This window comes from Pelophylax lessonae, assembly GCF_965119305.1.
Source record: "Pelophylax lessonae genome assembly, chromosome: 6".
Taxonomy (NCBI): domain Eukaryota; kingdom Metazoa; phylum Chordata; class Amphibia; order Anura; family Ranidae; genus Pelophylax; species Pelophylax lessonae.
Window position 1 is genome coordinate 296,022,027 of NC_138773.1, and position 25,273 is coordinate 296,047,299.

At 42.7% G+C, this 25,273-nt stretch overlaps 1 protein-coding gene across 1 annotated transcript in view; it reads left to right on the forward strand.

Moving 5' to 3' along the window:
- LOC309558340 (gap junction gamma-1 protein-like) overlaps window positions 1-16,706 on the forward strand; it is a 61,003-nt gene extending 44,297 nt beyond the window's left edge. The window contains exons 2-3 of the mRNA XM_082261407.1: window positions 9,998-11,159; window positions 16,354-16,706. Of these exons, the coding sequence (XP_082117533.1) occupies window positions 10,016-11,159; window positions 16,354-16,361 (1,152 nt within the window). The 5' untranslated portion in view covers window positions 9,998-10,015 and the 3' untranslated portion in view covers window positions 16,362-16,706. The remainder of the gene's footprint in view (window positions 1-9,997; window positions 11,160-16,353) is intronic.
- The last annotated feature ends 8,567 nt before the right edge of the window (window positions 16,707-25,273 follow it).

The following is a 25,273-nucleotide window of genomic DNA, read 5'->3' on the forward strand; positions in this document are numbered from 1 at the left end:
AAACCATCAGATTTTCTTCGTACGATTCACTGACCAAGTGTATTTTTCGTAGCTACGTATCGGAAGTGATGTATATACGTCTGACCCCTGCGGATTGTTTTACGGTTTCCCATCATGCGTGGTATTTTTCGATCGACATTTATCGTACAAATACTGTACTGACGAAACGATTATCGTTCGAGAATATGTCGTACGACAGAAGTTTTCCTGTTTGTCCCTTCGGATTTTGTTGGACCAACTATCGTGATTGGCTGTCGAAAGCCGTGTACTAACGATCAGATTATCGTGAGATCAGGTCGAAAGCGAGTTTTGTCGTACGATTATTGGAACGTGTGTACGGGGCATTAGTGTAGTCGTGTGTGGGCTGCCAGAACATTTTGTTGGGAGTTTTATGGCTTTAAATTCTTCCAAAATTTGTTTTTCATTTTAAACATGGCTTTGCGTATTCAAATTTCCCCACTATCTTTTAAACCTGGGGTGCTCCAACCCCCCCCCCCCCCCCCCCTACATAGACTTGATGGTTTATGGCTGCCTTGGTTATGAGGTGTTTGTCCATCGCTCTGTTCCACCACTTGAGAACAAGCCAAATTTCTGTTGATCATACAGCAGACAAGCAAAGTCCACACATGTGCATGGCAGGGTTGACATACAGGTTGGGAGAGCAAATTGTCTAGTGCTTGGATCATAGCTTTTACATTTTTAGATATGTGCAGTAGGTTTGCTAAGGAACAATACGGAGAATGCCAAACACTTTTTTGACACTTCGCTTTCAATTCTGAGTTATTACTAATATCTATTGACAGACAAAATCTCCTGTGCTCAAAAGTGATATGACGGTGGTGGATATTGCCTAGGATCTCTATGGCTCTGGGTAAATGCACAGATTTTGCTGCCCTCTAGGGCAGTGGTTCTCAAATCCGGTCCTCGGGACCCACTAACAGGCCAGATTTTAAGTATTACCTTGGGGGATGCAGACTAGAATACTGCAATCACTGAGAAGGAAATGAGATCACCTGTGATGTAATTTAGTTATCTTGCAAACCTGGCCTGTTGGTGGGTCCCGAGGACCGGATTTGAGAACCACTGCTCTAGGGGTTGGGTAACCCAATGGAAACACTGTAGAAGAAACGAAAAGAGCACTCCCCAACCTTGCGTATACAAAAGTGATATTTATTGGTATAAAAAAGGAAATCTACTCACAAACAGTCAATCTTAAAAGCATTTCAAAGTCCACAATGGACACAAAGCGACCAGGTCACCAAGACCGTGTCCAGCACGTCGGGGGACTTTCCATTTGGAATGTCCTCCGGCGTGCTCTACTTGGTCCCAGTGACCCGATCCCTTTGTGTTCATTAAAATGCTTTTATGATTGACTTGTTTGTGAGTATATTTACTTTCTTTTTATACCAATAAACATCACTTGGGTAATGCGCAAGGTTGGTGCCCGTTCTTTCTGATATATATATATATATATATATATATATATATATATATATATATATATATATATATATATATATATATATATATATATATATATATATATATATATATATATAAGCTTTTTTTCTCAGAGAATAGGTGCAGGAACTCCCCCTTCTAAGTTACTTTGTGTCTCCGCCCCCTACCCACCTTTTGAGCACTAACCCTTGGTTCCACCCCTACCACCTCCGAGCACCGAACCTTTGAATCCACCCCCTACCCAGCTTTCAGTACAGTCCCTTTTAGAGAATATAGAGCCAAGTATAATTTTGTAGTGGAATGTATGGAATTTGGTTATGATAACAAGAAAAGCAATAAAATAGATCCCCCCACAGCCAGCAGCAATAGACTCCCCCCCCCCCCCCCCCCCCCCTAGCAGCAGCAAAAGATCACCCAGCAGCCAACATCAATAGACTCTAGCAGCCAGCAACAGTAGACCCCTCCCGAAACAGTAGATCCCTTCTAGCAACAATTAACCCCCAGTATCAAAAGAGCCTCCACCAGCAACAATAGATACCGTGCAAAAATAGATCCCCCAGCACCCCTTGCCATGGCATAAATTCAGTGCTGGAGGTGCCGGAACTGCGTTCCCCCGCGTTCCCTATATATAATTTTTTTTTTCCTACAGTGTTACCATCTATGTCAAGGCTTATTTACAAAGACTCTGCTCATGACAGACCACAACAAAACGGCACCTGTTGCGGTTTTACGTTGGCCATAGATGGGTAGCACTTCAAACAAAATTCTTAGGAAAAGAAGGTTCTAAAAGTTAGTTTTCTAATCATTTAGTGGGTTAGGTCGATGTCGGTTTTTGACTGCAGTGACAAGAAAATTCTAAGAAACGAGTTTTCCATCCTGCTTTTAACAGTTAATGTGGTTTTCGTTCGGTTAAGTCCATTTTGTTCCAAAATCAAGTGTTAAAAACAAACCTAATCTAACAACAAAGGACTGTTCCATGAATTTTCGTACAAATTTTCCTAAGACTTTTCCTTTTTATGGAATTTTTATTTGAATTTCTGTCCATTTATGGCCAGCTTTATAGTCAGAAATGTAAAAGATAAGAGATTAGTTTTGCATATTGCTAGCTCATTAGATAAGGGCTGGTGGGCTCACGTGACCATGCCAAAAACTGTTGGGTGAGATGCACCTTATAAGATTTAGAGGGTGCTGAAAACCATGGATGTTGCAAGGATAACTCATTGTATCACATACAGCATTTCATTGGGTTTTGAACTCTAGCAAACAAGAATACACTTGCTGCTTCAGAAAAGTTGGAGCAAAACAATTACTAACTGGCTTCTGTGGGTATTATGTGGCTTGGCAGATGCCAAATTGCCCCCCCCCCCCTTTTTTTTTTTTTTCTCTCACTGTTTTCTAGTAATGCTCAGCTGCTCACTAATGGCCTGTCAAAAGGGATTTGGAATTGAAGAGCAAAGGTTATTGCCTTTTTTGAAGATGAAAAGTTGGTCATACACTTAACGATTTCACAGGGCTACCCAAGAGAAATCCAAAGATTACCCAATCCTTGATAAATGACATGAATGAAGCTTCCTTCTGCCGGCTATTGCATACCCAAACCATAACCGCTGTCATGTTTTTAGCTGGCGGTTTTTTTTTTTTTTTTTCTTGCCTTTATCCTTTTTAATTTCTCGGTTGGAGCCGGGTGGTGTTTTCATGGCCACCCACAGCTCCAATTTCGGCTGAGTCACAGGAATTGTTTGTCATGTATGGCCAGTCTGCAACTGCCATGGTGCTGCACATGTGATCAGGTTTGACTTCAGCCATTTGGTTTGACAGTTTGGTTCAGAGTGCAAGCAAATGTGACAGTTAACATTCCCAGCATGTGGAGAATGCAACTGTGTTTTGAAACCGTTAAACTGATGGGTTTAGTTCCATTTTACGTTATCTGGTTGTTACTGATCCTCTGGAATTGATGCTTGCTGACCAGAACAGTGTATCCGAGTACTCGTTCCAGGTCCGTAATTCAGAGTATTGAAACAAATGACAGTTGGGCACACATTATTTTTCAGTAGCATTGGCCAGTAATGGCGGCTTCTCTTCTCATAATAGGTTTACTTTAAAATTATTTGAAAACTGGATAGTCTTCTGAATGATACCTGAATTAGTATCATTTTGCCCCTGTAGAAATCATTAGTAAGACCTCATCTGGAATATGCAGTTCAGTTTTGGGCACCAGTTCTCAAGAAGGATATCCTGGAACTGGAGAAAGTGCAGAGAAGGGCAACCAAACTGATAAGAGGCATGGAGGAGCTCAGCTATGAGGAAAGATTAGAGGAACTGAATTTATTCTCTCTTGAGAAGAGGAGATTAAGGGGGGATATGACCAACATGTATAAATACATAAGGGGTCCATATAGTGAACTTGGTGTTGAGTTATTCACTTTAAGGTCATCACAGAGGACAAGGGGGCACTCTTTACGTCTAGAGGAAAACAGATTTAGTCTCCAAATAAGGAAAGGTTTCTTCACTGTAAGAGCTGTGGAAATGTGGAATAGATTCCCTCCAGAGGTGGTTCTGGCCAGCTCACTAGATTGCTTTAAAAAAGGCCTGGATTCGTTCCTGGGTGTACATAATATAACTGGGTACTAATATATTTATAGGTAAAGTTGATCCAGGGAATATCAGATTGCCTCTCGGGGGATCAGGAAGGATTTTTTTTTTTTTTTCCCTGCTGTAGCAAATTGGATCATGCTTTTCTGGGGTTTTTTCGCCTTCCTCTGGATCAACAGCAGGTATAGGATTGTGTGTGTGGGATTGTATGGTTGGGTTTTCTTTTACGTTTTTTTGTTTTTATTGGTTGAACCAGATGGACTTGTGTCGTTGTTCAACCTAACTATGTAGATATATAGTAAGCCCATCTCAGCCATTTTTTAGTATGATGATTCTTACTATTATTATTCAGGATATAGTGCCAACAGTTTGTGGATCGCTTTACAACACGAGCAGACAGTTCAGTTACAATTCCATACGGGAGGAATCAAAGGGCTCTGCTCGTTAGAGCTTACAATCTAGGATCTTGTGAAATGAGGCAGTGGGTCAGAATTTGGCAGTGGGTTAGAATTTGGCAGTGGGTCAGAATTTGACATCCAAGTTCTTATGGTAGTAAATAATGCGTTGCTGGGAGTTAATGTGGTTTACTTGGCCCATTACGTTACTATTAATGATCTCTATTGTAAAAGTGAGTAACATGGGGAAATGATTCACAGCCGATCGTTGGTTAACATCGGTGTTCTTTTTAGTCTGCAGTTTTTTTTTTTTTTCTTCTGCGCTGATCGCGGTTACACAATCGCGGTGGGCGATCCCCACATCTGCTCTCTGCCTCGGTGTGGGATTGGTGGTTTCCTGTGTGGTTTGACGCTGCTTCTTGTCCAGATGTCACACACAAGGCAGCAGACTGTGACACTGTGTCACCTGCCTCTTCACTACTGTCTGGCAAACCCGGGGAGCAGGATGGAGGCCGAGGGTCATCCTCCCTTTTCATGCTTTGGTTTGGAGTGCCAAAAGTTTACTGGAGCAAACAATCTTAGAGGGCTGTGATCTACAAAGAGGAAACATTGGACAGCTGTTTCCTCTAACGAAGCTGGAAAAAGTTTTTGCATCTGCTGCTCATTGTGGGGAAGCAAATAGGACTTCTCATCTGTTTAGAGTGTATGTGTCAATAGTATCGGGGGGGCTTGGTAGGAATTATTTTTGTTCCAGGTGAACCAAAGTTCTATCCCCCTTCTTACTCTGCAAGTGTCAAAATTCCCACATGTGCAAATACACGGCCTTTGACCATCCATGTTTGTCTACATCACACTTATTTACCTTCTGTCCCCGATCATTTCCTACCTTTTGCTGTGTCCTTGTCAAATCCTGTAACCCTGCTGGTCAAACACCCAGTATGGTGCCTCTGTACGGACGTTTGGCATGAGGGGAAACTAATGCCCCGTACACACGTACCGATCGGCCGATTGTAGGCTTGTTAGTATGATGCTTCCGACAGCCGACAGCGCATTTTCAGCCGAACAGAATCTGTCGTGCAAGCATTAAAATTTTTGTGGGCCAACAGCAGAACGGCCGATTGTTTGTCAGTCAGTACAGAATTCGGCAGACAGACAGCCGATTAGCAAGACTGGGCATGCTCAGAAAAGAAAAAAGACAAGGAAAGTTAACCATCACATGACATCACTTCTGCAGTCGGCTGTTGGCCGACAAAAGTCTTTTGCAGTTTTCAACAGACACGACAGCCCTGGACAAAAGACGGCCGATCGTTCGGCCGACGATCGGTACGTGTGTACGGGGCTTTAGATGCTTTGTTTTTAAAGCTTGGTCATACACCTTTAGGGCCAGTTCACCCCATAGACACGCGTTCCGGATGCTTTCCTGCGTGCGCATTTTTGATGCATTCCAGTGCGTTTTTGGTGCAGTCCAGTGTCATGTATTTTTTTTTTTTTTTTTTAATTTTTCATCAAATTTATACAAAAATATATATAAATTTTAATAAGAAAAATGTCAAATTTCTTCACAAAACAACCCAACCCCTCCCTCCATCCCCTCCCTCCCCTCCTATCATCTCCTTTTTTAAACTACCTCTACTTCTTTATAGGTTTGTTTTTTGATGTTTTTATTTTTTTTAATAATTGTTGAAAATTCTAACCTAAACTCCTTTTATCGGTAATTCTCCTCCTATATAGGGGTATTACCATCAGCCCTTATGATATTCCTTCATTCCTCTTACAACAAAAAGAGCTAAATATTCATTTTTGCATATTTACTTTTTTTCTTAACCTTAGTAGTATATACTCCGCTTTTTAACTTTTACCTACAGGTAAGCCTATGATAAGGCCTATAATAAGGATTACCTGTAGGTAAAATTAATACCTCCTAAATCTGCACGGTTTGGGAGATATTTGCCCTGCATGCAGCCACTGATACCAGCGTTGCATGCGCTCTGAAGGTCCGGCGGACCTTCAGAGCTCCTTGCTGACTCTTTGCTGGAAAGTGAACTCCCACATGCATATGACATCATCGCGGCTCCGGCCACTCGTGGCGCCAGAACCGCCGAACCCGGAAGAGTACTAGGGTCTGGTGCGTTTTTTATGCGTTTTAGCTCGTTTCAGTACAATTCTGTGCTGGAAAATGCAGCATGTTCTACTTTTTTATTTTTATTTTTTGGAACTGCAAGTACTGGTGTGAACTAGGTCATTGAAAACCATGCAACCTACTTTCTATGCATTTTGGATGCAGAAAAAAAGCAGGTGGTATAAATTAGTCCTAAGCAGTGTTAATTTCGTCGACTAAAACCGACTAAAACGTTTTCGTCGACTAACACAATTCAGATGACTAAAATACGACTAAAACTAAAATGGCATTTTAGTCAAAAGACTATAACTAAAACTAAATCGAAATTTGCTGCCAAAAATTAACACTGGTGCATGCTCAAAGCATAAATAATAACATATTAGATTTTTCACTCCAGGACCAGCAGTAGTATATAATGAGTTTGGAAATTGCTAGAAATGCTTAAATAATGCATTACAAATTACAATTGCACTACACCCATTTGATTATAGATGACTAAAATTAGTTTTAGTCGACAAAAATGTAGGGCGTTTTAGTCGACTAAAATATACTGGAGTTTTAGTCGACTAAATACGACTAAAACACTTGCAGAAGACTAAAATGGGACTAAAACTAAAATGCCATTTTAGTCCTAAGACTAAAACTAAATTGAAATTTGCTGCCAAAATTAACACTGGTCCTAAGACCTCGTTCACACTAAATGTGGCTTTGAAATCGCGTGAGGTCATCTGAACTCGCACGATTTCAGTCTGACTTCGGGGGCAACTTCAGAGACATCTGTGCCACTTCATGCTATTGATGTCTATTGAAATCACCAAAAGTAGCGCAGGAACGACTTTTGGAAATTGATGCGGCACCTCAGTCAGCGTCGTACTGATTGGGGCGCTCACATTTCTGACAATAGGCTGCAATTTGACATGCGATTTGACCGATAAAATCGCACTGATGGGAACAGGGGTTTAGGTGAAGAAAGAGGGGGGAAAAAATGCACTGGGAAGCATTGACCATTCTTATTGCTTTCTAAAGCGACCTAACCCCAGGGACTCAACAGCTGACTCTTCTTCGATGTCCACACCCATGGTGAATCTCATCCAGTTTTCTACCCACGCATGTAATTGGATAACTTGTTAATCCATAACTCCACTTTTTGCAAGTCAGTCTAAACATGCGAAGCCAGAGTGACGCGGCTCTGATTATTTTACCAGAAAGTTGCATCATTTGTGGCATTCTCATGTAAGCTGGTATTTGGTAATTGCGTGTAATCGTCATCTTATTACAGTGCATAGGAAACCGCTAACTCTGTGTGTGTGTGTGTGTGTGTGTGTGTGTGTGTGTATATGTATATATATATATATATATATATATATATATATATATATATATATATATATATATATATATATATATATATATATATATATATATATATATATAATTTTAACCATTTCTGGACTGGAAGGATTTACCCCCTTAATGACCAGGCCATTTCTTTGTGACGCTGTACCCAAATAAAATTTATGCCCCCCACACACAAATAGAGCTTTCCTTTTGATGTTTGGTGGTATTTGATCACCGGTGCGATTTTTTTATTTTTTTTTTTTCTTGCTATAAACAAAAAAGAGCGACCATTCTGGAAAAATTATTTATATATATATATATATATATATATATATATATATATATATATATATATATATATATATATATATCTATATCTCATTCCCAATAAAAAAATGTACAAATCAAATTTTTTCATCATTTTAGGCCAATTTGTATTTTGCCACATGTTTTTGGTAATAAAAAGTCCCAATAAGTGTATATTGATTGGTTTGCGCAAAAGTTATTGCGTCCTACAAACTAGGGGAAATATTTTTTAGTTTTTTTACTATTAATGGCGGCATTTCGGCGGACAGTTTGGACCCCTAACTGACATTTTTGACTCGTTTTTGGGGGACCAGTGACATTACTACAGTAATCAGTGCTAAAAATATGCACTGTCACTGTACTAATGACAATGACAGGGAAGCTCTTAACACCAGGGGCGATCAAAGGTTTAAATGAGTCCCTAGAGGGTGCTTTCTATCTGTGAGGGGGATTGGCTTTCTGCAAGAACACAGAGACCTGTTCCTAAATAAGAGGAACACAGGATCCCTGTGTTCATAACTGATAAAACAACGGTCTGCTGCTGACTTTTTATATTAGGACACTTGCCTGTCCTGGAATCCAGCGATGTCGGCACCCCAGCCTATGTTTCCATCGGCTCTCGGCTCATGCCTCCATTGTAAGGGTAACCGGCAGTGGACCCTTGCTGCTTCACAGCTGGTACCCTACTGCGCATGCGTGAAGCACACTGCGCGTTCTGAATGGCCCGGCGGCAGGAGGATGGGGGGGGGGGGGCTGAGCTCTTGAGTGGAAAAATAGGTACCTGCTCTCCCCTCACAAAAGGTGCCAAATGTGGTACCAGAGAGTTGGGGGGGGGGTCGGGAGGAGGAGACAGATAAGCTGAGCTTCCACTTTTGGATGGAACTCTGGTTTAACAATGGTGTTAAAGTGGTGTTAATGCATTCCCATAAACTTGTATGTGCCAAACCCGTTTAAAGCGGTTGTACACCCAAAAAAAAAAAAAAAACCTGCAAGACAAATGCATAATGAGCTAGTATGCATCGCATACTAGCTCATTATGTATTACTTACCTTAGAACGAAGCCCCGACACGGACCCCTGGACATTGCTGCGGGCGCTGCCATGATCCCTCGGCGTCTCTCCCAGGTTCGGCGGCTCCGGCGCTGTGATTGGCTGGTGCCGCGATGACGTCACTCCCGCGCAATTTTCCGGCAAGCTCCCAGCAAGCAAAACTGAAGGTCCCCCACGGACCTTCAGAGCGCATGCGCCGCTCGCGTGAGCGGCTGCATGCACTGCAAATATCTCCTAAACCGTGCCGGTTTACGAGATATTAGTTGTACCTTTTTATTATAGGCTTACCTGTAGGTAAGTGTCAAAAAGCGGGATACTACCGCTTTAAGAATGTCTACAGATTGTAGTTTATCCACTAGGAGGCGCTCTCTGTGGCTCAGTGAAATTATATGATTAATCATTGTTGACGTGTGTTTATAATATATAGAAATGTACATTATTGCAAAGGTATTTGGACCTTGTCCTTGCAATGTTCAGAGGATGTGAATAGACATGGGGAGAGATTATAGATCATCCTTTAATTTTTAGGTGCTGTTTAATGATAATTCTGTATTATTGGGGGTAGATTGCGGTTTTGTGGATTGTCCGCTAAATAATAAATCGCAGTGGTCGGCTGCTGCTTCCTTTTTAAACCTTTTTACAGAGTTGGATTTTAGCACTTAAAGCAATTCCTCTAAGTGTGCTCTGGTTAGATGATTAATTGCTATGTATTAATGACTTTTTTGTATTTGTTTCAGATATACACATAGCTCACAATGAGCTGGAGCTTTCTAACCCGGCTTCTCGAAGAGATCAACAACCACTCCACCTTTGTGGGGAAGGTATGGCTGACGGTGCTGATCATTTTTCGGATTGTGCTGACGGCCGTGGGCGGCGAGTCCATCTACTATGATGAACAGAGCAAGTTTGTGTGCAACACGCAGCAGCCGGGTTGTGAGAACGTGTGCTATGATGCATTTGCGCCCTTGTCGCATGTCCGATTCTGGGTCTTCCAAATCATCCTCATCACAACCCCTTCCATCATGTACTTGGGCTTCGCCATGCACCGCATTGCTCGCCAGCCGGACGAGTACAGGAGGCGATTAGAAAAGGCGAAAAGTGTCAAGAAAAGGGCTCCGATGGTTCATCGTGGGGCCAGGCGGGATTACGAAGAAGCGGAAGATGACAATGAAGAAGACCCAATGATCAGCGAGGAGCTGGTACAAGAGAAGGATGCCGAGGATAAAGACAAAAAGAAACACGACGGGCGAAGACGCATCAAGCAGGACGGGCTGATGAAGGTGTACGTGCTGCAGCTGCTCTTCCGCTCGATTTTTGAAGTCGGGTTCCTCTTCGGGCAATATATTTTGTATGGCTTTGAAGTCATCCCATCCTATATATGTACACGAAGCCCGTGTCCTCATACTGTGGACTGTTTTGTGTCTCGTCCCACCGAGAAGACCATCTTCCTCCTCATCATGTATGCCGTCAGTGGGCTGTGCCTTTTTCTCAACCTCTGTGAGCTCTTCCACCTGGGCATTGGTGGCATTCGTGACTCCCTGCGGCGGAAAAGTCCAGACACAGGGGTCAAGTATTCTAAAAAGACCCCAAGTGCCCCACCTAACTACCATTCTGTGCTGAAAAAAGGGAAGGTCCCCAATGGCAAGCTGTATCCAGAAAATGGTGGGTCTGAAGCCTTTGAGCTGCCAGTGGCCCATTCAGGACTGCATGAGCTTGACCAACTGCGTCAGCATCTCAAGCTGGCCCAAGAGCAACTTGACTTAGCCTTTCAGTTGAACAGCGTGGCAAACACCGCCCATCCATCAAGGAGTAGCAGTCCAGAAGCGAACAGCATAGCGGCTGAGCAGAACAGACTCAACTTTGCTCAGGAGAAGGGTGGAGGAGTCTGTGAAAAATCAGGTAAGGTCAAGAGAGGTCTAAGTACTCAACTACACTGGTGATCCTGCCAGAATCCAATTTCCAGTCCTAGGGTGACTACACGAGAGGTCTAAGTTCCCAGATACACTGGTGATCCTGCCAGTATCCCACTTCCTGTCCTAGGGTGACAACACGAGAGGTCTAAGTTCCCAGATACACTGGTGATCCTGCCAGAATCCCACTTCCTGTCCTAGGGTGACAACATGAGAGGTCTAAGTTCCCAGCTACACTGGTGATCCTGCCAGAATCCCACTTCCTGACCTAGGGTGACAACACAAGAGGTCTAAGTACTCAGCTACACTGGTGATCCTGCCAGTATCCCACTTCCTGTCCTAGGGTGACAACACGAGAGGTCTAAGTTCCCAGCTACGCTGGTGATCCTGCCAGAATCCCACTTCCTGTCCTAGGGTGACAACACGAGAGGTCTAAGTTCCCAGCTACGCTGGTGATCCTGCCAGAATCCCACTTCCTGTCCTAGGGTGACAACACTCTCGCAGCTTTATTAGCCTAACCTGCTTTTCCAGTGTAGAAAGAGGTGCACAGAAGTTCACAGAAAATAGCTTGGAAAGCTGATAACATTTTTTGAGAGAGCACAGGAAGGTAAAAGGGCTTCCATCAAGATCAGTCGCTTTTTTATTTTTTATTCTTTCCCTTTTTACAGAAAAGGGGAGGGGTGAAGGGGCGGCACTAATGCAGCCACATCTAAGGACTAGAAAGCCGCAATTTTTGTATTGCTTTTAACCTTGGATTACGTTATGCTTTAAGTGTTAGTATGACTTTAGCTCTCGCGTGTATTGCAATCGCCATTTACGTATAAATGCGCACATTTGCATGTATGCACAGAGGGGACAGGGGTGCTTTTTAAATATTTTTCAATTTTATTTTTAAGTTTTTTACTTTACCTCATTACTTTGACAAAAGGGCTTGAATCCAGGAAGTTTTTATACATTCTGTGGACAGTGAGTGGTTAGACCCCATTCATATTTTGTTAAAGGGGCTATTAGTGATTAAATGTAGGAGACCCAGCGGGGGTTCCCGGTGACTAGCTACGGGCGGTAGCCCCATTGAAAGCTATGCGAGACTAATGGCTCCCGAAGATAATTGTGGTTACTCGGATGAAGTCGCTCATGGAATGATTACCTGCGAATGATTGACCTGCATCCAGGGCTGACCGGTCGCCCTGCTAGATCTTCTGCATGTGATCACTAATGAATGGGGTCTAATCACTTGCTGTCCATAGAAGGAAGTTCTAGTTGGGGTTTTCTTCCATTTTAAAAGCAAACCTATGCAGTTCAAAACAGGTTTGCGTTAATCCCCGGCACCGCGTGCGTACACAATGTTTCCATCACTGATATTCACAGGAAAATGAAGGTACTATGCTGGTGAACCAGAGTTGCCTGCCACAGCGTAAGGCAGTGGTCCTCAACCCTGGCCTACAGGGCCCACTAACAGGCCAGATTTTCAAGATAACTGAAATACATCCCAGGTGATCTCATTTGCTGCTCAGTGATTGCAGTGCTCTAGTCTGCATCTCCCCAAGGAAATACCTAAAATCTGGCCTGTTAGTGGGCCCTGTAGGCCAGGGTTGAGGACCACTGGCATAAGGGTCCATTTACACCATTGCAGTTTGGTAACATGCACATTGGTGTGATGTGAAGACTGTCAGAAAATGCCCATTAGCACCCTTTCACGTGATTTTGAATGGCACTGCCATGCACCTTCCCAGTGCACGATGCCGAAAATGCTGCTTGCTCAATTTTTGGTTTGTTGTGTTGGATCAGGCAGCCCTTCTTAAATGGGCTGCTGCAAGACCACACATTGTGTGACCCTCTGTGCAATATTGCACTGCTTTGGACTGGGCTTATGTAAATGGGGGGGGGGGGGGGCTATTTAACAGCAGTAAATCTGACACAGGCTTGCTTTCATGGAAATTTTGTTATGGAAGAAACATGGGAGTTGCAATCCCTGACCTTTCTGAAATCGCTAGTTGCCTCGCTGTTGTGCTGATGCCTTGACCTTTTGAGTCGCTGATCCTGAACAAGTAAAGTAAGGAATTCCGAAACTTGTATGTGCCATGCTTGCTCCAGCTCAGTGGTGAGAAGTGTAAGCCAGGGAACTAGCATTTTCAGAAGTGGGCTTGGCAAAGGCAACATACATACATACATACATACATACATACATGTGCGCACTGATGCCAAGGCCAATTTAACCGGAGTATAAATTTGATCACTTCTCATTATATCTTCTACAGTGCAGCACTGCAGTTAAGTACTATAGATACATTATGTAGGGGGTACAAGAGACCCTTTGTTCACTGTCCAGCCTTAGGAAAGGGCAATAGGGGGCTTCAGCTACAAATATTCTGATGCAGTCTTTTGTCTCTGCCCAAGCCTTTGTGCGAAGGTAGGGTTTCGCTGTTTAGGCTAGGATCTGACCGCACTTTAATACAGTGTTTCTCAACTCCGGTCCTCGGGGCACACTAACAGGCCAAGTTTTAAGTATTACCTTGGGGAGATGCAGACTAGAATACTGCAATCACTGAGCAGCAAATTTATATCACCTGTGATGTAGTTCAGTTTTCTTGCAAACCTGGCCTGGTAATGTGCTCTGAGTTGAGAAACACTGCTTTAATAATCCAAAGTTTAAAAAAGCAAGACTGAAGTAATAGATCCTCCAAATTAAAATGTATTCTTACCAGTGTTGTAGTCAGGTTGAAAAGACACAAGCCCGTCTGGTTCAATCAAAAAAAAAAAAAAAAAAAAACCAGTATTGAAAACCCAACCATACAATCCCATATACACAATCCTATACCCGCAGTTGATCCAGAGGAAGGTGAAAAACCCCAGCATAGTATGATCCAATTTTCTACAGCAGGGGAAAAAAATTCCTTCCTGATCCCCCCGAGAGGCAATCGGATATTCCCTGGATCAACTTTACCTATAAATATATTAGTACCCAGTTATCTTATGTACACCCAGGAAAGAATCCAGGCCTTTTTTAAAACAATCTAGTGAGCTGGCCAGAACCAGCTCTGGAGGGAATCTATTCCACATTTTCACAGCTCTTACTGTGAAGAAACCTTTCCGTATTTGGAGACAAAATCTGTTTTCCTCTAGATGTAAAGAGTTCCCCCTTGTCCTCTGGGATGACCTTAAAGTGAACAACTCAACACCAAGTTCACTATATGGACCCCTTATGTATTTATACATGTTGATCATATCCCCCCTTCAATCTCCTCTTCTCAAGAGAGAATAAGTGCCGGTTCACACTAGTGCGGCTGCGGAGATCGCATGTAATATCGGAGCGCACTGCTCCTTCATTACATGCAATCGGATGTGCAGTGCGAATTCAGCCGTACAATTTGTATGGCTAAATTCACACTGCAGCCACACAAGTCGCACATGACCCTTTTTTTTTTTTAGCCACATGAGGATCGGATCGCACAGTGGTTCACACTTGTGCGATCCATCCTGTGCGAACTGTAAAGATCGCACTGCGATATGCGATCAAACTGGGGGTGTCGTTAACATTTCATTGACACTCCCAGCGTATAGCATATGGCAGTGTGAACTGCCAAGGGTGCGTTTGCGATGCAAATTCGCAGCCTTCCCGCATCGCATAAGTGTGAACCGGCATTAATTCAGTTCCTCTAATCTCTCCTCATAGCTGAGGTCCTCCATGCCTCTTATCAGTTTGGTTGCCCTTCTCTGCACTTTCTCCAGTTCCACGAGTGTGTTGAGATTTTTTTTTTTTACATAAGTTGTCACACACCAGCCTAAGGGCTCTTTCACACGGGCGTTCCTTTTTTTTTTGCCCGATCAGGTCTTTTTTTTTTTTTTTTTGTAATGGACACAGATGACACTTGTGTCATCCGGTCCGTATGTCCGTTTTTCATCCCATCCGTTTGCGGATGAAAAACTGACATAATGCATGTCTATGTAAATACGGATGTCTGCGGATGACACCACTGACATCCGTTTTTTGAAAGGAAGAAAAAATAGGGTTCTCCTCCGTTCAAAAAAACTGAACTGACAAAAAACGGATGTCGGAGGATGATCATCCGATGACATCCGTATTTACATAGAGATACATTATGTCCGTTTTTCATCCGCAAACGGATGGGATGAAAAACTGACATACGGAACGCCCGTGTGAAAGAGCCCTAAGGCCTTTATGGGGAAGAGGCTATTCCCAGGGGCTAATGGGTTAGAGGAGGTAGAGTATGTTGGGTAAACCAGAGCTTTGTCCATGCAAGGCATAACAGGTGCACTTTAAATCCGTTCTGGTTAGAGCTTGCACTGGAAGGAGGATGCACTACCTTCCCTCGTGTGGACCAATCGCCAGCTCGGTCATATGAGCAGAGTGAGTATTGTGATCCTCTGTATTTGGAAGCCTGAATTTCCAGAACTACCTGCAATACTTAAAGTGGTAGTAAACCACAGCATATAAGTAAAAGGAAAAAATCCCCTGCAAGCCAATGGCATAATGTGCTAGATTATGAAATACCTTAGAACAAAGCCCTCCAGCTGTACAATGTTATTGCTGACATGGCTCCCATCTTCCCCCTGTCTTCCTTCCGGGTTCGCGGGCTCCGGCTGTATGATTGGCCAGGGCAGCGATGATGTCACTCCCATCTATCTGTGCAGGAGCCCTTAGCTGCGGCACAGAGCTCTGAATATCCAGCACGGTATGCCGGACCTTCAGAGCGCATTCGACAGGGGACTTCCCCCGGCTGTATCAAGTGTGAATATATATATATATATATATATATATATATATATATATATATATATATATATATATATATATATATATATATATATATATATATATAATATATATATTTTTTTTTTTACACCGCAAGTTTAGTAGATATTCACTGTACCTACAGGCAAGCCTTATAGGCGCACCTGTAGGTACAAGTTACAAAAATGACTTTGGATGGTTGGGCTCCGGTACGTGACGGTGTCTGTGTATGTATTCGATTTTTTTTTTTTTTCCTTTCAAAAGATTGTGTTGTACAGAACACTTTTATTGTCACATTTTGTAGACTTAAGAACGGCATTGTAGTGTCTCAAAATGTAGTTGGATTTTGCAAGTTTTAAAATTGCTTGAATTAAAAGCTTTATGGATTTTTGTAGTACTTTTTACTAATGCTTTTTAATTTATTTCACAGGTTTGTGATATTCGGAGGATGGGGGTGGGGAAACGGGGGACTTGAAGCATTGCCAATCCTGAACGACAACTGGAATTGAATTACCATGAGGGTCCTGACCCCTCCCCTGGCCAGGAAACTCTGCGGAGGGTGAAGAAAAGGGAACGTCTAGGGAGCGCGCGGTTTATGAATAGCGCTCTGTTTTCTGACTGCAAAAGCTGCATCGTCTTCTGGAAAGTTATTGAAATATTGCTGTTAATCCCGCTCCCTGCTGATGGCTGGAGCAGAGCCCCCTCCCCCCAGCAGAATTAAATGCTACTGGTTTACAAGGACTACCAGCCACCCGCTTCCAGGAGCAGCAGCAAGGGAGATGGCTGGCTCCGTTATTTTTTTATTTTTATTTTTTTTTGTCTTAACATTTTTATAACTTTTAATATTTTTTCTACTCTTTGTTTTTTCAATTGAAGAATGTTACATTGGTTGAAATGTGTTTGAAGATAGTGGTACTGGACAATTTCAATGTTTTTCATAAAAAGGGAGCTGGCTTTTTGCCTGGAATATATATATATTACATTACATTTTTTTTATATATATATATATATATATATATATATATATATATATATATATATATATATATATATGTTAATGTAACCACAACTGCAAAGTTATCGGTACAGATGGAGCATCATTCGTTTAAATCTCAAAGGCCTTGGCACAGCGAAGGACCCGTTTTTCATGGAAGCCAACAAAGGGAATTGTGCTGGGCATGTTTGTTTTTTTTGTTCTGCTTACTTTTAGACTGTTATCGTTGTATTTTTTTTTTTTTTTTAATATATACTTATTTTATTTCAATTTGGAAAAAGTTCAAGAAACAGTGTCTGCTGTGCTGACGCGTTCTATGCAATAGGCCAAGTCGGGTGTGAAAGACTTTTTCTTTAGTTGGGGGGAGATGAGGAGAACCAAAATTTCAAACCTCATGTAAAAAAAAAAAAAAAAAAAAAGCTTTAACATTCCATTGCCTCTCCTACCCCCCCCCCCCCCCCCTGCACACCTTCAGTCTTGGAGTGGTACGACCCTGCTGTGCCACTTTGCTATTCCAAGGACTGAGCTGATCCACTCCAACCTTTTTAAAAAAAAAAAAAAGGGGGGGGGGGGACGGCGTGAGATGAGTGGTTATTTTTCTTAACCCTTTTGCAGCGGACAGGTTTAGTCCATCTGGCAGCAAAGGGTTGAAGCTGCACATTCCTAAAGCCTTTGCAAATACCAAAAGTGTCTTCTGGAGGAACGCAAAAGGGAGTTTGTCTTTTTTCTGTACAGAGGTGAAGAGCTGTTTAAATGCTTTTCGTAAAGCGACTACAGCTGTTTCAATATGTTACTTGATGTACGTTGAACAAGGTTTTTTTTTTTTTTTTTGCAGCGACTGTGCTAGGGGAAATAAAGTGGGTATACCACTGCTGGGTAAACGCACCATTTTAGGGCGGCTGCACTAGCAATGGATTGGTATGGGATAGGTCCTATGGCTGATCAAAGGGCTGGCCTTCCCTTTTTATTGCCATAATGCAGTTTGTGTTATTTAATCCTGAGAGTCTGTGTCTTAGAACTCATGCAGACCAGCACTGAGACCCATCCTCCCTGCTGAACTGCTTTTTTGCTGCATGTGCATCTGCCTTGGAGCTGCCCGCAGGCAGTCTTTAGAAGTGGATGCAGAGGCTGCATGGACACATTGGTAGGTCAAAAAAAATGCGTGCAGGCATTGGTACGCTGGTGCTGTGGTAGTGAACTAGACTACCTCTGGGGGCGCCCCGGGTTCGATTCCTGGCCAATGCAAAAAAAAATAAAAAATGCGTGCAAGGCGGGTGCATGGATTTGAGCAGTGTCTGTGTACAGATCCGTACACCTGCTCCTGCCTGCATGTCAATGCCACGGTGTCTGTGCAGTCTCTGCATCCACTTCTATGGAGCTCCAAGGTGGATGCACATGCAGAAAACAGTAGTTCAGCAGGGAGGCCGGGTCTCGGTGCCGGTCTGAATGAGTCCTTATACCGTACTGCACATGCCCAGTATGCATCATAAAGTAGTCTCATGGTCAGATCAGTGAGACCAGCATGACTTGTCCTTAGGGTTAACTGTAATGGAAGATACAATTGGTCAGACCAAGGCAGCAAAAAAATGGCAGTCTTTCAGGTTAGTCTGAAAGGGCCATTCCCATTGCTTCCTTGGTCTGACTGATACCTATAGCTACCAGGGAGCGGTTACCATTACAGTTCGTCCAAAGGACAAGTCATTCTCCTCTCCCCAATCTGACCAAGAAACAAGCATTACCACTTTATGATGTCTATTTATATCCTTTAAACAAGTTACCGTGTTTTTTTTATTTTTTTATTTTTTGGTCCCTGGAAGAAAAAAGTCTGATAGCTGCTTTTCTCAAGGCTCCTTGACTATGTAGTGATTATGGAGCTTTGGCGATTATGGGGATTTGGTGCTTTTGCTATGTGTTCCAATTAGCCCATTCTGGTTACTCTGTAATGACTGCGTCCAAAGGCCCAAAAAGCCCAGAGAACTGCAGCTGCAGTCTGAATCTTCTCACAGGGGTGTCTTCATTTTAAAGTGATCCTGTCCTGAAGTTTTAGACTGCCATTACTCTTTGGCTTCTATTATGGTTTTTTGCTTAGCTATGTCTGGCAATACTTTGAGTTACAGCCTGGGAATCCGCTTTCTGTTGGCGAGCGTCAGAAGTGTAATTTCCTTATTAACAGAAAGAAAGAAGGGTGCAAACGCCAAGTGAATGACCTAAAACGCCTTGGAAATTTATTAAAAATGGCCAAAAACATACTCCTAAACATAAGAGAATATATACAACTCTAGAGACGAGGATGACACATCACTGCTTCCTTCCTAAAAACTCTTGAGGAAGGGAGAGTGCCCCCCGAAATGCGTCAAGCTTTCCAACCACATAGATGTCCTCGTCGATGGAGTTATGTATATAACATGCGTTTTATTTTATGTATTGTGAGTATGCTTTTGGCTATTTTTAATAACTTTCCAAAGTGTCTTAGGTAATGCACTAGACGTTTGCGCCCTTCTTTCTTTCAGTTTAGTGTTTTTGGAGTGTCCCTGGTCCAGGAGTGCAGCATCGCCGAATTACCATTTTCTCCAGAGTGAGCGCTGAGGTTTGACAGTCTGCTGTCATTTCCTTATGCCTATACTTTGTCAATAACTTGGGAAGCCTTTAGGCCAGGTCATCCATGCAAAACAGCTGGAAAAGTAACATTTTCAGATTGTCAACAATGGCGACCTCCTTGATTTTCTCATGAGGGGGTCACTTTAAGCAAGCCAGCAAGGCATGCTGGGAATGTTAAGCGTTCAAGAAAACCCTTATTTCCCGTAGCTCGATCGTACAGTTCTAAGGTACGGTATTTTGGGAGGCCAGTTTTGTATATCCATATAAAAGGCTCCCAATTATGATAGCAACCTAGTTTTTCCTTAAGGTTTAAAAAAAAGCATATTTCCTTTTTAATGTAGAAAAATGATCGTTCGTGTTCTGAATGCAAGTTACTTAGTTTTGGTATTTTTCATTTAGTGAAGTTTAGAACACGCCAGTGGCCTAATCCTTAGATGGGTGAAGTTTTTAGTATTCTGTAGTTCTCTAATGCCTCGTGATGTCTGAATGGAACGGTTCGGGTTGGTACAGTTTGGAAGGGTTAGAATGGTCCGGCCTATTCAGGCGAGCGTTTCCACTGCAAGTCGGACCGCCAGGGGCCATTCGGGGGTTTACACCAAACGTGGTGTTTGTTTTGTGCTTTTGTTTGACGTCAGCATTAACGTTTTTCTGTCCACCAATCAGTGGAATGTGTCGCGTGACGCCAGTAGCTCCGCCCTAACCGTACCGTACCATTTCCTATGGCCCTACATCTGAAGGAGGACCAGGAATGGTTCGGTTGTATGGGCCACTTTCATAATGGGAACACTCATAATAGCAAACCGTACCGAACCGATCCGCTCAGTGGGAACAAGGCATTAACTTCCCGCCCATAGAACACTTTGTCTGCATGCCGCCAATAGCAGTGACTAGCAAGATGGTATTTTGTGAGCAAAGCAATCTCTGGCTGCTGAGCAGCCAACCTCGTATGTTCACAATGCAGCATGGTGGGCGCTCGGCATGGAACCTGGAAGATGGTGGCATCAGCCAGGTATGCAATATACAGATACTTTGGACCAATGTGACTATAAAATATCATTACCTTTGAATTCTTTTTATCTTGCATTCTGTAAACTTTTCATCTAAGTCAAGGCCATACATTTTCTTTTCTTCCAGCCATAATAAAAAATTGTGTCCCCCTCCCCAATCAACGTAGTCAGTGTTAATGGGGGAATCCCTCCCACTGCCACATTGTATTCTGACAGTCCTAACATGTATGGTGGCGGGATGTAAAATCAATTTATTGCCCTTGGGGGTATCATCCCTCTAATTTTGTAAAAGTCAGGGTGCATCAAACCTGGGACTTTATAACTACACCCCTGGTCAGTGATGGTAAACTTTTTTGAGCCCGAGTGGGCGGCACTCTCGCTGGGGTCTCGTTTGCAGCTGGCAGAGAGCGAAATGTACAAAGCGGTTCTGAGTCCTCCCTGTATTTTTCTAACAATCCTGAGAATAGCGGAGGTGACCCGGGCTGTGGTGTGAAAGGTGTCAAACCATCTGACGCTTGTGGATTTTTGTGCCTTTAATCTCCAAAAACTCTAGTTGCTGCAAACAGAGGCGCAAACCATTGGCCTCTGATGGGGAGTCGGTTGTCCATGTAAGACTTTTTTTTTTTTTTTTTTTTTTCTCACCCCCCCCCCCCATTTTTTTTTTTTCTTTCTTCTAGCGATGCCATAAATTCTGTCTGTGGAGCAGACATTCCATATTCCATCATCTTTCGCTCCAGGGACAATTAAACGACACATGCGTGCTCCCCAGCCCTGGAAACCTTTTTGTATTGTGTGCGTTGGGAAACTTTCATACAAAACTCTACAACTGAGAAATTGGTCAGGAATCTGCTAAACGTGGTTTTATGTTGGAGTATCACCTCTGACTATGTCTCCGGGGGTCACTGGTCACCAGAGTATTGGCCAGCTACCTCTTCATCAACTTGGTTGTTGCATACCAAATGTCGGCCACCGGTCTCCGGATTGCTAGCGCATGTCGGGGTGCAACGGCCTGCTCTATCCTCACCTCTGTGCCCCCTGATGTCAGTGCCTTGAAATTGTGTTGGTGTTAATGCTGATGAGTGGGGGATTGATATACATTCCTATACTGGACAAGCTTGAAGTTTTCAATGTTCATCTCAGAGCTTCATCTCGAATTTTTATTTTTGGGTATTTAGTTTTGGGGGGGAGGGAAGGGGTTTGTATTTTTTGTATTTGTTTGTTAAAAGTTTGGTACAACTTTGTTTCTTGCGTGTTTTTTTTATATATAAATCCATGATAAACCAACTTGACTGTATGTGTGTCCTGTTTTTTTCCTTTCCATTTATAAGGAAGCTTTATATATAATATATTCTACATTCTACAACTGAAGGAACGGAAGAGAAACTTACCCTTTGGAGCCAATCGGGGGTCATCTTTCCTTCCGCCTGCACTGTAAAAAAGAAGGCGCAACAAGTAATAGTCTAAAGACCAACTCCTGCCAAATAAAACCTTATCTCTTGCAGCGGAGCTGCGTCTGGAGTTTTTATAGCTAGTTATGTCTAGGCAAGAGAAGAAACAGTTACTTGTCTGAACCTCTACTCTCCCAGCAGATGGCGCTCCCCCACAATCTGGTGTTGGACTGTCCCCCGGTGTATGTGCGTCCAGAGCAGGGATATGGACCCCACTCTGGTCTTAATGACACAAAGTCTCTAGCGGTGGGGGGAATAGGGTAGAAGCTGCAGGGAGGATAAGGTAAAGTCAAATCTTCTTTCATTGTTCCTCTAGACCAGTGATGGCGATCCTTGGCACCCCAGATGTTTTGGAACTACATTTCCCATGATGCTCATGCATTCTGCAGTATAAACTATATGTATCTACTATACTGCAGAGTGCATGAGCATCATGGGAAATGTAGTTCCAAAACAACTGGGATGCCAAGGTTTGCCATCACTGCTCTAAGGGAACAATGAAAGACTTGGCTTTAGCAGTGGGGGAGTGGGGTAGAAGCTGCAGGAAGGATCAGGTAAAGTCAAACCTTTCATTGTTCCCCTAGAGCAGTGATGGTGAACCTTGGCAGGGGAGAAAACACAGGCGCCACTCTGAGTGCAGTAACTTGAGATTTATTTCATAAAATCAATGGAACAAAGGGTACTCACAAATTGAATAAATAAAAAGGCTCATGACAACACTCCGGTCGGATCAGGATGGCTCGAGCGGTGACAGTCATCAGGCTATGAGCGGTAGCTGGCCGCTCTTCCTGGGCCCGGGGACACACAGAAGCCGATCCGTCGTCACTTGCGGTAGCGTGACGTCAGGGCACCGGCGACGCGTTCTCGGAGCATGCGCTCCTTCAGGCCGTTACTGCGCCATTTTGGAAATGGGATTAAATAGAGGAGGAGCCTTCAATCTGCTCTGTCCTAAAGCCTGCCTTGTAATCAAATACAACGGCACATGTTGTTACCCCATACAGCATCTAGTTCATTGATAAAGAGTTTTAGCATTTTGGACTGCTGTATACACAACAAAGAACGAGCAGTGGTAAAAAAAACACACAAGGAATAATTATAAACCGTTCATAGGCAAATACCAAAAGAAGTACATTAATTTGAAAAATATCGTCAGCACATGGGAATGATAAAGAATGTGTAAAACATTATATGCTAAAAATGTACTAAAGAACTAAATGGACTGAAAAATACAAAATAAATAAAAAATATGAAAAAATACATATATGAAAAAATAAGAAAATATAATAAATATGAAAAAATAATAAAAATGTAATAGGAACAAAAATAAAAATTAAATAGAAATAATGATCAAAATAAATATGAAAATATGTATAAAAATATATTCATTAATATAATAGATATATACGAATTATATATATATGCAAAATATAAAAACTTCATAGTGAACTTGTGTACATACAAGACAGCCATGAATTGTATATGCAAAAAAAAACTAAATGTGTCAATATTAAAGTTATTAAAAATATAGATATCTGAAATATTTGAGATATTCTTAATATATTCACTCATATTTCCAAAAACATCTAAAATATTATTAAAACTATATTAAGACATCTAAAACCCATTAATGGTGAACCTTGGCACCCCAGATGTTTTGGAATTACATTTCCCATGATGCTCAACTACATTGCAGAGTGCAGGAACATCATGGGAAATGTAGTTCCAAAACATCTGGGGTGCCAAGGTTCGCCATCACTGCTCTAGGGGAACAATGAAAGGAGATTTGACTGTACCTGATCCTTCCTGCAGCTTCTACCCCAGTCCCCCACCGCTAAAGTCAAAATCTCCTTTTGTTGTTCCCCTAGAGCAGTGATGGCAAACCTTGGCATCCCAGATGTTTTGGAACTACATTTCCCATGATGCTCCAGCTGCAGAGTGCATGAGCATCATGGGAAATATAGTTCCAAAACCTTGGCTGCCAAGCTTCACCATCACTGGCCTAGAGCGACATAAACAAGCTGCTAACCCTTGTAGTGCTGGCACAGCCTTACACAAAAGAAAATACCCTGTATAGAAAGTGAATGCTCTGATCTAAAACAATATTGCTAAAAAATCATTAATAGCATCAATTTAAAGAAAAGGTTGTTTTTCACAAACAAAATGAAATGATTAAACCAAAAGTGAGTCAATGGTTAAATAGTGTGATCAGGTATGGATTCCAATCAGAGGGGATTCTTCCTGAATATATTTGTGATCCTATATGAAATGGAGTTCCAGCCGTTTTCGGTGTTTGTTACACTCTTTTTGCAGCTGCGACTTAATAAACACACACTCACCTATCCCATGAGCCAGCGATGCGGCCACCCGAACCCTCGCTCCTCTCCCAATCCTCTCGGCGGTGCTGGCATCACTAGTGTGGGCACCTGGCTGTGACGGCTTGCGGCTTCACAGCTCGGTGTTCACTGCACCTCCTCAATGGCGGGGCAATCTTCTGGGATCTCTGACGTGTCTCTGACGAAGAGGGGGAGAGGAGAACTTCCGCTCGAACCTCCTAGGCAGCGGGAGTGGGAGCGGATACCTGTCAAAACTGGGTACCCCCTCGAAAAAAAAAATGATATGCCAAATGTGGTATGTCAAGGAGTCAGGAGTACTTAAAACAGAAGTTCCACTTCCGCTTTAAATATGTCATGCCCTGTTGCACACAAGCTGATTTGTCTCTTACCAGATTGATCGACCTTTGCAGGTCTAAACAGCCTTTTTGCAGCTTTTTCAAAGGAAGCAAAGTGCCTAATCAATAGGATGACACTTTAGCCCCGTACACACGATCAGATTATCGAACGATCTGTCGTCTGTTTTTTTTGTGGCATGCTAGTCTGATGTGGAAAGTGAAGAAGTTTTTTTCATAGGAATTTTCCCGTACGACAGAATTCTACTTCAGAAGTGATGTCATGTGTTGGATTGCTTTCTATGTGTTCTTTCGTCTCTGAGCATGCCTAGTCTTGCTCTTAAGATTTTTTTCCGTCGAAATCTGTACTAATGAGACGAAAATCGGACGTTGTATTACGGACAACAAAAATTTTATAGCCTGCACATCAGGATTTTGTCAGCCGAAAAGTCGGAGTCGGCTGTCGAAAGCACCATACTAACAATCCGAAAATTGGCAGATGGGTCGTCGGACGAAATTTCCCTTCAGATTTTCTTATCGTGTGTACAGGGCTTTTCTTAGCAAACCCAGGCTCTCAGTATGGATGGATAAACCACATCTCATTAACATCAAGCTGTGCTAGTAATCCACACTTCCAA